This window comes from Marmota marmota, unplaced genomic scaffold (genome assembly GCF_001458135.2).
Source record: "Marmota marmota marmota unplaced genomic scaffold, marMar, whole genome shotgun sequence".
NCBI lineage: Eukaryota > Metazoa > Chordata > Mammalia > Rodentia > Sciuridae > Marmota > Marmota marmota.
The window spans coordinates 20,491,366-20,505,771 of NW_025999968.1; the positions used below are offsets into that span (position 1 = coordinate 20,491,366).

Sequence of the window (14,406 nt, forward strand, 5' to 3'; positions counted from 1 at the left end):
AATGGGTAATGCTCAAGTCTGGAGCTAGCTGTTCCATCAGAAGAACAAAGGCAAAGATCTCATATCTTGGGCATTCTACACATGGGAATGCTGGGATTATTCCCAAGGGGAGATCTAAGCCCCCATGGCTCAGTACCGAGTCAACGACAACTCAAGTAGCATCACAGGTGGTGTACCACTCTACCCCATTCACAATAGCCTCAAAATAAATAAAGAAAGAAAGACTTGAGAATCACTCTGGCAAAAGTGGTGAAAGATCTCCACAATGAAACTAAATTAGAAAGAAATTAAAGAAGACCTTAGAAGATGGAAATCTCCGATGTTCTTAGATAGGCAGAATTAATATGGCCAAAATGGCCATACTACCAAAAGTGTTACACAGATTTAATGCAAGTCATATTAAAATCCCAATGACATTCTTTATAAAACTAGAAGAAGCAATCATGAAATTCATTTGGAAAAATAAGAGACCCAGAATAGCCAAAGCAATCCTTAGTAAGAAGAGAGAAGCAGGAGGTATCATGATACCAGACCTTAATCTATACTACAGAGCCATAGCAACAAAAATGGGATGGTATTGCCACCAAAAATAGAAATGTAGACTAATAGTACAAAATAGAAGACACAGAGAAAAACCTACGTCAATAATGATTATCTCATACTAGACAGAGGTTCTGAAAACGTACATTAGAGAAAAGACAGCCTATTCAACAAAGGGTGCTGGGAAAATTGAAAATCCATGTATAACAAAATTAAATTAAACACTATTTCTCACCATGCACAAAACTAAACTCAAAGCGGATCAAAGACTTAGGCACTAGAACAGAGACTCTGTGCCTAAAAGAAGAAAAAGTAGACCCAAATCTTCATCATATCGGCTTTCAACCTGACTTCCTTAACAAGATTCCTGAAGAGCAAAAGTAAAATTAAGAATAAAATGGGATGGATTCAAATTAAAAACCTTCTTCTCAGCAAAGGAAATAATCAATGGATGAGAGAGCCTACAGAATGGGAGAAAACATTTACCATATACATCTCAAATAGAGCACCAATCTCCAGGATATATAAATAACTCAAAAAACTCAACATCCCCAAAATAAGTAACCCATTCAATAAATGGGCTAAAGAACTGAACAGAGACTTCACAGAAGAATAAATACAGTCAATCAACAAGTGTGTGAAAAAAATGTTCATTATCTCAAAATGCATTCTACTGTCATGTATACCTAAGTAGAACAAATAAAAATGCAATTAGAATATTCTAGGATGCTTATCATTGCTGAAAATTATTTAACTTAAATCTAATTAAGGGGAAACATCAGAAAATACAGTTTGGATATTTTACAAGGCATCTATTGTTTAAGGAAAGGCATATATGTTTACATAGTACATATTATTTACATGTGTTATGAATTATTTGTGTAAATATATATTTTAGTTTAAAAATTTTCACACATCATACGCACTCAGTTTAAGACCTTAACCCGCTCTTGTTCACAATTTCTGAATTAGGCATCCTCAGACCCAGAATTAATTCAAAGAACTGCAATGTGTTCAAATATTTATGAGCTTTGATTGACATAAGCTCAGCTGCTGTGATTGGCTATGATTGACTGACACTCAACTATTGGTTATAAGAGCTTACTCCTTATTTAAGCTTTTGCTTGGTTGCAATACTAAATTAGATTGCATTTCATTCCCTAGGAACATAAGTGCAGAGGCACCCTCAGGTCTAAATTTAATTCAAACAGAATATTGTGAGTATAAATATGTATAAATACATGAAATGTATGTAATATGTATATATTGATAGTAGGTAGATATATAATATATGCAAGCATGTATATATTATATATATACATGCACATTTAAAAAATTTTTTAAGTTGTAGATGGACACAATACCTTTATTTTATTTATTTATTTTTGTGTGGTGCTGAGGATTGAACCCAGTGCCTCACACACATGAGGCAAGCGCTCTACCACTGAGCCACAACCCCAGCCCATACATGCACATTTTGAATAGATTAATGTAAATTGCTTAATTCATTTTTAATTAGCTAAAAATACACATGAGTATTAGTTATATTATACTGCTAAATTTTCTGTTATTTTGAGAGTTTTCAAAATAAATTTGGAACTGTGATTGATCCACATCTCTTTTAAATTTCTGCTCATTTCATTACTTACGTTCTAAAATATTTTCCTCCAGTGCTTCCTTCAGTTTATGTAATTTATAACATGTTTTAAAGGTTAAGATCATGGGTTCTGGAGCCAGATATCCTGGATTTGATTTCTGAGCTTCACAATTGCACATGATGAAAAATGTGAAATAACGCATATATTTCTACTTTATCTCTATGTACAAAGTATATATCTTCCTGGCCATCAATGTTTTATTGTGGAGCTCTTAATATTAGAATATAGTAATCAGAGTAAAAGGCTTAATATTTGTGCTTAGTAGTGAAGTCAATACCATTGAAAAAGTATTTGTAAACTCTAAAAATGTTTGAGGATTCATTTTGAGCATTAAAGAACACTTGTAAGAGACAGGAATGTTATAGCTAGCATTTAATCGTTGCAAACAGAACACTTTTTCAGACAAATATTAAATAGTAACATTTACTGGATTATATGACTGGAAGGGATGATTTACTCCACATATTTTTGGTTTATTTTCTTAGAATTGTCTCAGTTCAGCCCTTGTTTGAGTGTTGAGTATGACAATAGGTTAATTTTGTTTTTGATGCTGAACAGTAGGTGGTGACAGATTTCACATCCATTTGTGTAGAGAGAGCAAGATGAATATTGTGATGCATGTGTGTGTTTATGTGTGTGTGTGTGTGTGTGTGTGTGTGAATGTCTTTTCATTTCCCAGAAACTTTTCTTTTGACTCAGTGGCCCCAAGTAAATGACACAGTGTTTCTTCAAGAGATGTCTGGGACTCAGTGTTGCTAGGATAATGGTGGGTGGTGCTGAAATACACAACATGAATCATAATGCTGTTAGAGAAGGTAAAGAACATCAATGGATATAACTCTGACAACTGAAAATTACCATTAAAATACAATGTGTACAATATCCATCCAATTCAGAGCTTCTCAAACTTTTTGGTCTCTGGATTCTTTTAGACTCTTAAAATACATGTCAAACCCTAAGAGCCTTTGCTTACATAGATGATATATCTGTTGGTGTTTATCAGATTAGAAATTAAAACAGAAAAACTGAAAACATATTCATCATTCAAAAATAAAAACATTAAGTCCATTTTATACTAACATAGAAACACAAAAACCATTTTGAAAGAAATATTTACTGAATAACCAAATAATTCAGGCACAGTTTGAGTACTGGTAATACAAAATCAGACATGACATGGTTGACACATAAGGAAATAAATAATAAGGTCTGGAAGAAAAAAAATGATTTTATTGATATACTAAATAATTAGTCTCAGGTTGGACGTATACAACAAAATCTGGAAAAAATAAAATCCATGTGATTTTCATTATGAATAGCATTGTTGTAAAATACAGACTGATAACTCACTAATATATAGGTACTTTAGATTTCAGAGAATTTGAGAGTAAAAACAAGTGACACTAACATGAAAACATTCTTAACTGGAAGACATTATCTCTGAACCCACATTCAAACCTAATTTACTGAAACTCCTAAAGTCAATTTGGAAATCAAATTCAAGTATGCTATGCTTCTCATAGATGGTGTTGATTAAACAAATATTAGTATCTGAGATCTTGGAATGTGCCTGAGGATATACATTATAATTGGAAACTCAAGAAATTTGCAAAAAAATATTAAATATGTCTTCCTTTATATATAGTGACTATTATTCCTAGCATTCTTTGGATTTTCTAACAATTGGGACCGATTTCACATTGGCAATCAGAAAATATTATTTAGTTCATACCTGATGAAATGTGGTAAATAACATTTTGTAAATATACTTTAACACAATCTCTACTTTCTAAATTAATTTGACAGCAGTATCATCATGTTGTCAGAATTTAATATTTTATTCTGGAAATAGGCATTTTCCACTTTCTCAGTATCTGTAAGTTAAGAAAAAGTTATTATCAAGTTAAAATCAATTTCTAGGGGAGACAAACAATATTTGTACAGTTATCTCTTCATCACAATTTTTTAATAACATTCATTACTTCCCTATTTCTTAGACTATAAATGAAAGGGTTTAATAAAGGAATGACTAGAGTATAAAAAATAGCAACAGGCATATCATTATTGCCTTCTTTAAATGAATTTGGCCGAATATACATGAAGAGCAGAGAACCATAGAATATTGACACAGAGAGAAAGTGGGATGCACAAGTAGATAGAGCTTTTCCTCTTCCTTCTTTGGATTTCATTGTGAATATAGTGAAGAGAATATAGAAATAAGAGATTAATACTACAGTGATAGTAAAGACCTGAATAGAGCCTGACAAGATAAGTATCATCAATTCATTAATATAAGGGTCAACACAGGAGAGTCTGTATAAGGGAAGGACGTCACAAAAAAAGTGATTGATTCGATGAGATCCACAGAAAACTAACCTAAATAGAAGTCCTACATGAACCATGGGATGCAGGTTTCCAGCTATGTAGGCCCCTGTGGTCATCTGAATGCAGAGTTTCTTTGACATCAGAGAGTGGTACTGCAGAGGGCTGCATATGGCAACATAGCGGTCATAGGCCATTGCTGCCAGAAGAAAGCAGTCTGTAGTCTCAGCAAGACAGAGAAAATAGAATTGTGCCATGCATTCATAGAGAGAAATCCTACTGTACTCAGAAAAGAAGTTCTCTAGCATCTTGGGAGTGATGGCAGAGGAACAGCAGGAATCCATGAGAGCCAGGTTGCCCAGGAAGATGTACATGGGTGTGTGAAGACGGCGCTCCATGTAAATCAAGGTCACCAACCCTAGATTCCCCACCATGGTGACTAGATAGATGGCAAAGAACACCATAAACAGAAGGGTCTTAAAGTCTGGTTGATCTGTAAACCCCATGAGAATGAATTCTGTCATTAAGGAGTGATTGTTCTTAGTCATCTCTTGCTTTTCTGTTGAGGGAGAAATTATGTGCATACAATGTACTTATTAAGAGCATGTGATTTTCATTTTTTTTCTTTTTTTTTAAATTTATTTATCTTTCTACTTATTTATTTACATTTATATATGACAGAAGAATGCATTACAATTCTTACTACGTATATAGAGCACAATTTTTCATATCTCTGGTTGTATACATAGTATATTCACACCAATTTGTGTCTTCATACCTGTACTTTAGATAGTAATGATCATCACATTCCACCATCAAAAATTACCCCATGCCCCCTCTCTTCCCCTCCAACCCCTGTGCCCTATCTAGAGTCCGTCTATTCCTCCCATGCTCCTGCTCTCTATCTCACTATGAATCAGCCTCCTTATATCAAAGAATACATTCGGCACTTGGTTTTTTGGGATTGTTCAAATCCCAAAGTTGTTCAAATCCTAGTGAACTTGTTTAATTCAAAGTTTGTTTTGCTTTAAAAGGCTGTTTTCTCTTATGAGTTAGAGGCCTATTGGGCCATTAGCATTATCTTCTCTATCTCCATCCATTTACCTGCAAATGCTATGATTTTATTCTCTTTTATTGCTGGGTAATATTTTATTTCTTTTATAACAGAGGAGTGCCTTCTTCTAGCATCCCATATACTCTCTAGTTTACTGTTACATCTGATTCCAGGGAGACAGACCTTCACTTGGCAAAATTGTCAGCATCTGTGACTTCATAGTGTGATTCTTACCTTCACAAAGACATCTTGATAATTTCAAGATGAATACTGGAATGCATACATTTATGCAAGCATAACATAAAAATTTAGTATACTCATATTTGGATCATTGTTCCCAAGTAATTATAGTGTCTGTATTTGTTTAAGATCCCTAGGATAAATTTAAAATTAATTTTCTATGAATATGTATTTTTCCTTATTGAGATACAATTTTTATAACTTCTTTAGGTGGATTAATTTTTTTTATAAAAGCATTACAGGTATTGGATTTTTTTTTTAGATTTTACAAAGATCACTAAGTACTATGGAGTGGACTAGTCATATTTAAAGTGAATTACTTTGAAACATTAAATAAATAATGCTGCACATGTTATCACCTCTCAAACATTTCCTAATGTCACAGCAATTTTCATAAACACCATTTCTGTCCATTCCATGACTTCCATTGATCTTTTTTCCAAATATCTAAATCCTTTTTCATTTTTATGGCATAGTTTATATAAAGTTTTATCTAAATGTTCCAAAACACCTTGCTCTCATTTTCTGAATTTAGGAGCATGTCTTCTATAAACAACACAATCTACAATTTCTCATGCATAATTTAAATTGTCTTATTTTTTCACAATATCTGAAAATTTTTGTAACCATATATAAGCATTTTGAGGTTATTTTTTAACATATTTCTGTGAATGGAGCTGTAAGAAACTCTGGGAAGAATGCAGAAATAATTCCAGTCCTAGCTCTCCCTGTGAGTAAATGTTTGTCTATGAATGATCCTTAGTGACCTCTTGGTGCCTGCTTATTGATATTTTTGAAGAAGAATGTACAGGGAATATGTTTAACATGATCATCTTAAGTATGTTAGATATTTTTATTTCTCCTAAATTGACTCATTCTAATATTTTGCAGTTTCCTAAGAAAATTTATGATTCTCTAAATGAATCATATATAAAAAAGTTTAAGACTCCCCTTTATATTTCAATTTTAAAAATTTAGAAAAAGAGAAAGTTGTTCAAATCCTAGTGAACTTGTTGAATTCAAAGTTTGTTTTGCTTTAAAAGGCTATTTCCTCTTATGAGTTAGGGATCTATTGGGAGATACTAACCAAAAAATCTTGTAATATAAGTTCTACTCTCAAAATGTGTTTGTACTTCCATAATCAAAACATCAAAAGGAAGGCAATAGAAATTTCTTGGTTCTAAAGTTCTGAATTAAAGCTACATAATTAGCCAGTTAGATTAGATACTAGACACAATTTTCTAAATATATTTTTGTTATATTTGCCTGCATTTTATAATTGGATCTTATAATATGAGAGTATGATGAACTATAATATTATACTTCATTTTAGTTTGCCATACTATTAAATTTTTGAAAAGAATTAAAATGATAAGAATGGCATTAAAATTTAGAAATAATGAAAACTAGAAGGTAAATATTTATAGTCACAAAAATTAGAAGTTACAATATGTTAGTCTAGGTTTCTTACCTAGATTTCTCTGAGAATAGCTTTTTGCAAGTGCACTCTCTTCTTTATGGTCAAAGTGTCAGGATTTAGAATACATATATATCTTGTTCTCAAAAGCATATGAGGAACTTAATATGAGTTTATGTCCCTTGTACTTCCTAAAGTTTTCCGTTATATCCTAAGGGGATCAACCTGTGATGACATCAACTTATTCCTTGGAGATCATAAATCTTAAAAACAAATAAATCATTTGAAATTAATTAAATATGTACTGTGAGTTGAGATTAAAGTAAATACCCTTCACTAAAGTATGTTTGATGATCATCTTGCTGATTTGCTTTTAAAAACTGCTCTTCTTTTGCAATTCTCCTCACAAATCTGTGCACAAAATACACTATCTCTGATATAAAATGTGTCCCTATTACTAATAATTTCCGAATCTTCTGCACATCTCTCTCTACTTAGAGCAACATTGTTTAGTTTTTTTTCCTATGCTTCATCCTCATTCTGAGACTCACTTGCCTTAGTGGAGATGTTTCTGGAAGGTCCTGGGCTCATTATACCATAATGTAATCTCCTTACTGTACACATGAAGTTCCTGCTGAATCTCTGACTGTACCTGGATCAAAGCACTTCCAGAGAAGGTGAAATGGGATGACTACAGTGGCTATGTCAAATCCAAGTTTAGGAGAAATAGTCAAGACCCTCTTTTAACAAATAAAAAACACCTTATCCAGCCCATTGATTCAAACTGACTTTCAAACCCAAGGACCAGGTGCTTAATCAAACCAGCCTGAGTCTGTCTAGACATGTCAGTCTGATAGTGGCATAAAAACAGTTGTAGTGAAGGTAGCTTTATGAACAAGGAAAAAGAAAAAGAAAAAAGACTGGTGATATCTACCATTTCAGTTTTTCTGTTCACAAATTATTGCTATTTGTTAATTTTTATCATATAGAAGTTTTAATGTTTTACGTAAGTTCTTAATTAAGGTCTATTTAGAAAAATAGAGCTCTTGTCAGTTAGTGAGAGAAAATGTAATTCAGGAAACAGTTACAATAGGTCAAAAAAGTAGAGTAAAACAAAGCTTCCTGGAGATTAGTTCTGGTTATAATCTCTTACAAATAAAAGTTTTGTTAACAGAACTCAGGATTCTGGCTCTAGGTGAAGTTACACTGAATGCCTGAGGAGATTCTTAAGTGGAGGATTCAAAATATCAGAGAAAGAAAGAAAAATATTATGACTTATTTCCACATACTGTCCAGTTTCTTATCAGTGCCTTCCTTGGGAGAATCCTCCAGAGTTCATTTGAAAGGGTTGGAAATACCATATATTGAGTCCCTTTGATTGTGATATAAAACAGAACAGAAATGAGGAAATGGATTGGGGGCAAAGAGGTAAATGATCAATGATTAGAAGAATCACATACATCTATTATTCTGTTTGTGGTTTCTGATTTGCTGCTTTGTTATTAAAGCCCTTACATTTCCCCAGGACTATTTCTTATATGATTTCTATTTAATTCTGAGTCTGTTATGTTTTGGATCTAAGAATGACCCTTGAAGAGCTCATGTAATAGGCAATGAAGCAATGTTCAGAGGTGAAAAGATTGGATAATGAGAGCTATCTCCTCATTTGTATGTATTAATAATTTGAATGGACTACGGTTGGTAAGTATAGACAGGTCGGAGTGACTGGAGAAAGTATGTTATTTTTTGGGGGAGGGTTCCTTGGAACCTCTCTCTCACCTGTTAAGTAGTAATAATCATCAGTGGAATGTAAATCAATAATAAAGCAGCAAGGTCATAGGGTTTCTTTGAATTGATTTAATGAGCAATCAAGTAACTTGTAGAAAAATAACAGGTATACTAACCCTGAGAATAAACACATGAAAACAAAGGGAGTCAATTTGAAACTTTATCAAGAAGGAAAGGCCATTGGAATTAACTCCTGACAGGGTCTACAAAGTTTGTTGTAAAGTTGGAATGTGTGGCCATAGAGTTCTCATTGTATTTCAGAAGTGAAATTTCATTGATAGTAAAAGTGCTCTAGAATGAGGATCTCCTGGTCATTAACCCCAGCACACATGCTAACATAAAATCGACTTGTTGATGAACCCCTCCTACCTGAGAATGGGAAGGTCATCATGACAGTTCCAGGAAGGATCAACTAAGGTAAAAACAATTCCCGCTTGATGTGAAGGAGAAGATAAACATCTGATTGATGAGGACCACAGAAGGTGTATCCCATAAACAATAAACAAACAATAATAAATTTGGTAGTAGCATTTTTTCTTTGCCATTCTGTGCTTAGAGATGACCCACTCTTTCTCTCTGTCTTGAGAGTGTTCTTTCTTTAATTTTCACTTATAATAAAATTCCCTTGATTGACTTCCATGTCTGACTTTAAATTTTCTTTTGTCGGGACACAAAAACTGAGGTTTGGAGCTTAAGTTCCTCACTTTCCTGGAAAAGATCCATTCCTCCCACTGCCTCACCGCCACCTCCCCTGCTCTCTCTGCTTCCCAGGTGCTATGAAGTGAGAAGCTTTATTCCAGCATTCTCATCAACTCTCATCTCAGGCCCAGAGCAATGGAGTCCTCCAATGAACCTCTGAAACTGTGAACCCAGAATAAGTTTTTTGCTCCTATATGTTGTTCTTTTCAGGCATTTTAGTTATATCAATGAAAAGATAACACAGAATCTTACATTTTTTAGTTTGCCTGAAATACAGTTTGGTGTAAAATGTAAGAAGGGATCCACTTTTATTGCTAAATGAAACTAGTTGACCGAATATTATTACTTCTCTTTTCATATGAATTAGAGCTTTTTTATATTCAGAATTTTAGGGAAATTTGAATTTACCTCTACGATTTATATTTAGCTCTATATGGCTCTTTGAATATTTTTTTATAATATATCATAATACTTATTTTTCACTCACCCTATGGTGTATTCTAAAAGTTCATCACAAACATTGCTTCTCTCAGATGAGTCTCAAGATCATTTCATGTAATTAGAAAACAAAATGAGAAATTCAAACATAGAAAATGTTTATGTTACAACACAAATGAATTTCTACTTCTCACTGTTAGACTGACCACACACACAGAAATATCATATCTCTATTTAAAGATACAGATATGAAAACATCATGCTGCTAATTCTTACTTAGTTTTCAACAATGAGAACACAGAAGGAAAATAGGACAGTAGGAACCTACAAGAATATTCTCAAGAAAAACTTCAAATTGATAGTATAACCATAGTAGAAAAAAAAAATAGAGAGAGACATTTTAAACTTCAACAACAACAAGAACAACAACAACAAAAAACTTGCAGCTGAATTCATGATAGAAAACAATGAATCAAAACCTCGGAATATGGTGAATTAGAGGAAAAGTGCACTCCTCAGTAGTTCCTCACTACTAGATTTAAATAGTAAGAAGTCTGTCCTTAGTGAGGTGGGTGCGCAAAGGAATTGAAACTCAGTAAAATAATTAACTAGACACAATATGGGATTGAACACTAATCGGTGCCTTGGCTAGGAAAGCTTGCAGTGAAAAAAGAAGTTCTCTAAAAGAATGTTGAAATGAGGGAAATGGAAAGGGGGAGCTGGCTACTCCCCTTATCTCCAATCTTTAGGAAAGAATCTAAATAGGGTGACATGGGTTCTAAAGTAAAAGAATGTACTCATAAAACATCTGAAGAAATCCACCTGTACAGTGGGCACACAATTTGGCATACACACACACACACACACACACACACACACACACACACTCTCCCCAGCTCATAGGCACAACATTGGCCTCCATTTTAACCTGGCCCACCACTGCCAAAGAATGAAGAAGTAATAAAGTCTCTAAAACCTCTCAATTGAGTCCTCCAAGTTCTTCTTTTGGGAAGAGCAAACAATATGCTTAGGGTGTTGCACACACAGTAAATTGAAAACCTTAAACCTAAAATAAGAAACAATATATTATATACATGCACCAGCTTGCCTGGTGGCAATATCAGTAGCATCAGAGGCATCAGTGCCACCAGGCCACTGCAGAGGGGAGACAAAAAACAGAGAGAGGAAAGCCTGGTGAATAAAATTGGCTTGGGGGAACCTGTGGAATATACAGAGAGGCTGAGCTTAACTGACTCAGAAACAGTGGGGAATATTGTTGAGTTAAAAAAAAAATTAAATTGATCAGTCATTTCAAGTGGCCCCACAGCAACAAGAAAAGGTGGGATGTATCTTTTCTATCAATTATAATAAAAAGATATTTACAAATTGTTTAATTCACTAGTGCTACTTTTTTATGATTCACTGTCACCTCAGGACATCTAGAAAGCTTAAATGTTGTGAAAGGAAGTATGAACTTTGTGCCCAACAAACACAATTTACCACAAATGCACATGTAGATCTGTGGTTATAATGTAGATCTGTGGTTATAATGTAAACCTGTCGTCCAGATATGGAGACACTAGCAATGAGAACTTCCCCTCAGCCTTCCTCTTCTCCCTCCAAGAGGTGGATTAACAAGGGTCATTGCCAGAAAACAGTTCTTCCTAAAAACTATCAAAAGGGTATTTACATAGGGATTGTTTTGCTTCTTCTAACAAATATTGGGCATTAGGACTTATCCTTTAATACCCAGTAATATTAACTAAAATGCACTTATAACAATGGCTAGACAATCTGAATTAATCTAAGGGGCACAGGTTGTTTCTCTATGCAGACTTTCTCCTTCCCCCACTCACCACTCAGTGAGCCTTCAGCCTACTCTCCAAGACATTAAGTTCAACAATTCCATTCCCCTAAATGGCAACTATTCCTATGTAGTTACAAAAAAAAATACTTAAAGGCATTACTTTAGCCCTCTACTTTTACCATGTGTTGTTCACTTTTAAACATCTAGAGACACTAGATATTTCCAACAAAGACTTAAGTTTCCAATATACATACAGTATCACTGCATAAACTTCAACACTTATTTAACAAAGGACATACTTTGAAGCAACCCCATCCCCTTCTTAAAAGACTAGAGTTTTAAAGTGTCTTCCAAACAGTAACATTCTTTCTCCCTTGTCACATGTGTCACATCTGAGTGTCACATGATATGGTGTTACAATTTCACTTCCAAAAGTCCTTTTCAGAAGACTTCCTTTCTATGAATTTTAACACAGAGTGTACAAATGTGTGAGTTTACTAACTCTAGTTTTGTCATACATTGACAACCTCTTTAATATCTAGAGACTAGGTATTACAAAATTAGGAATCGTTTGTCCAGTATATATATAATATATACAGTTAGGCTGGCATCAGAAAGGCACAGGGAAACACACAGGGAAAGATGGGAGCAAGTGCTCAAAGCTTTACTCTAGCCCATGTTTTCCCATGCGGGTGATGAAATTTGGGGTTCTGAGTGAAGTGGGCTGGCACTGAAATAAAAGCTAAGAAAGACAAAATGGCAAAGAAAGCACAGGACAGAGGAAGTAATTTTAGACAGGGGTGTGTGAAATGGGGTGGGGGTGGGGGCAGGCTGGCTCTTCAATCATAGGGATCAAGCTCATACTGGAGAAAAAGAGAGAGCTAGAGCCTGAATTTGCTTTATTTACATGGGGGGAAGCATCAAAGGTTTTCCATGGAATGTTCTTTTGCCAAATAAGATAGGAGGTGGGCTGTCCAGTTTCCACTCTAGAGCTAAGAGAGCCATTTCCCTAGCTGAGCCATGACAGAGGTCATGTGCATTGCACAATCCATGAGTGGGAAGGGCCACAAAATAGTTTGCAATGCCAAACCTAAATCTTCCTGATTCAAGGATGAGTGAAGCTCAAATAATTTATAGGTGTCATCCCACATTTTACATTTTGATGTGAGCCACTGGTGTGTGTGTATTTTTATTTTTTTTGGCTGTACTATAAGAATACTTTAATTCACTGGTAGTATGCATTCTTGCTAATATTATAATAGTAGAAATCTGGTAATGAAACAAGTTTGGTATATTTTATTGCTCAATCTCATTTTAAATTGAGATTAAGGGAATGCATTATTTTAGTTGTAACTCTGCCAATATGTCTATATAGAGACCTGTTGCCATTTCTGTCTTCAGCGAAATTTTTGTCCCCAAGAAAGGATAACAGATTGAGTTGGTGTAGTGTATTCTTGGTTATCAAAAATACTCATATAGCTTTGGGATTTTGAAATGGTGAATATTCATGATGTGTGGAAAAGCATGAAACACACTACAATCTCAATATCACAAAATGGGATATTGTGTGCGTATGGCAGGACCTGGAGGGATATGTCCAATTAAGCTGCTTGTGACTGGATAACTTTGTTTTTTGCTTGTGTTTTTATTTTTCCTGTAATTAATAGTTAACTTTAAAAAAAATAAAAGCTATTTTAAAAACCTGTAAAAAAATATGGCATGATATTGCAAACTCAGAAAGACAGCTTCCAGTTTAACCCAGCATTCACCTGTGGTGGGATTCAGAGTGTCCCTAGACCAGCATGATTGACACAGGCACAAAGGGGACTGTGCTTAGGAAAATTCAGGCTGGAAACACCAAGGAGAGAAATTCCCCTTTGTTGCTGGAATCTCATATGAACAACTGAAAAGATTCCAAAAACCAGTCAGATAGGTGAGCCTGCACTCCAGGTATGATCCTAGATAATTCACAACTATGATTATTAAATAGGTGAAGTTTGTGAATGTTTAGACTTCTCACCCTAAAAGTGGAATTTTATAGAGGTTCCTGAGACTCAGACACCCAGAAGAGATTGACATCATCCCAGAAACAGTGAGTATGAATCTAATATTGAATAACCAGAAACAGTTCCAGAGGTAAGCCAAGACTAAACTCCAGCTGTGTGGACTTCCAAATTAAAACTCTGTACCAGCTCTGCTGGAAGAGTGTATTCATCAGCACTCCTCAGTCTATCCCATTCTACTGAGAAAAGGGAAGCTGAGAGCGACTATAGTCAGTTTTGGTTCCTGGCCACACAGGGTGGCAGCTTGATGAGAAACAGAGAGATGTGGGACTTAACAGTATCCAACCCTTGACCCAAGGGTAACAGAGCCAAAAAAAAAAAAAAAAAAAAAAAAAAAAATGGCATAAGAGCATAAGCAATGAACAATTCATCCATTGCTG

The 14,406-nt window shown here is 34.4% G+C and overlaps 1 protein-coding gene across 1 annotated transcript; it reads right to left on the reverse strand.

Annotated features, from left to right (window-relative positions):
• Nucleotides 1-4,153: 4,153 nt before the first annotated feature.
• Nucleotides 4,154-5,068, reverse strand: LOC107136204 (olfactory receptor 5K3-like). The gene has a single exon (XM_015478396.1). The coding sequence runs from the start codon at nt 5,066-5,068 to the stop codon at nt 4,154-4,156; it is 915 nt and encodes a 304-aa protein (XP_015333882.1).
• Nucleotides 5,069-14,406: the final 9,338 nt, after the last annotated feature.

Excerpts from the sequence above, each read along its gene's own strand:
- LOC107136204 (XM_015478396.1), bottom strand. The coding sequence starts at position 5,068 with ATGACTAAGAACAATCACTCCTTAATGACAGAATTCATTCTCATGGGG.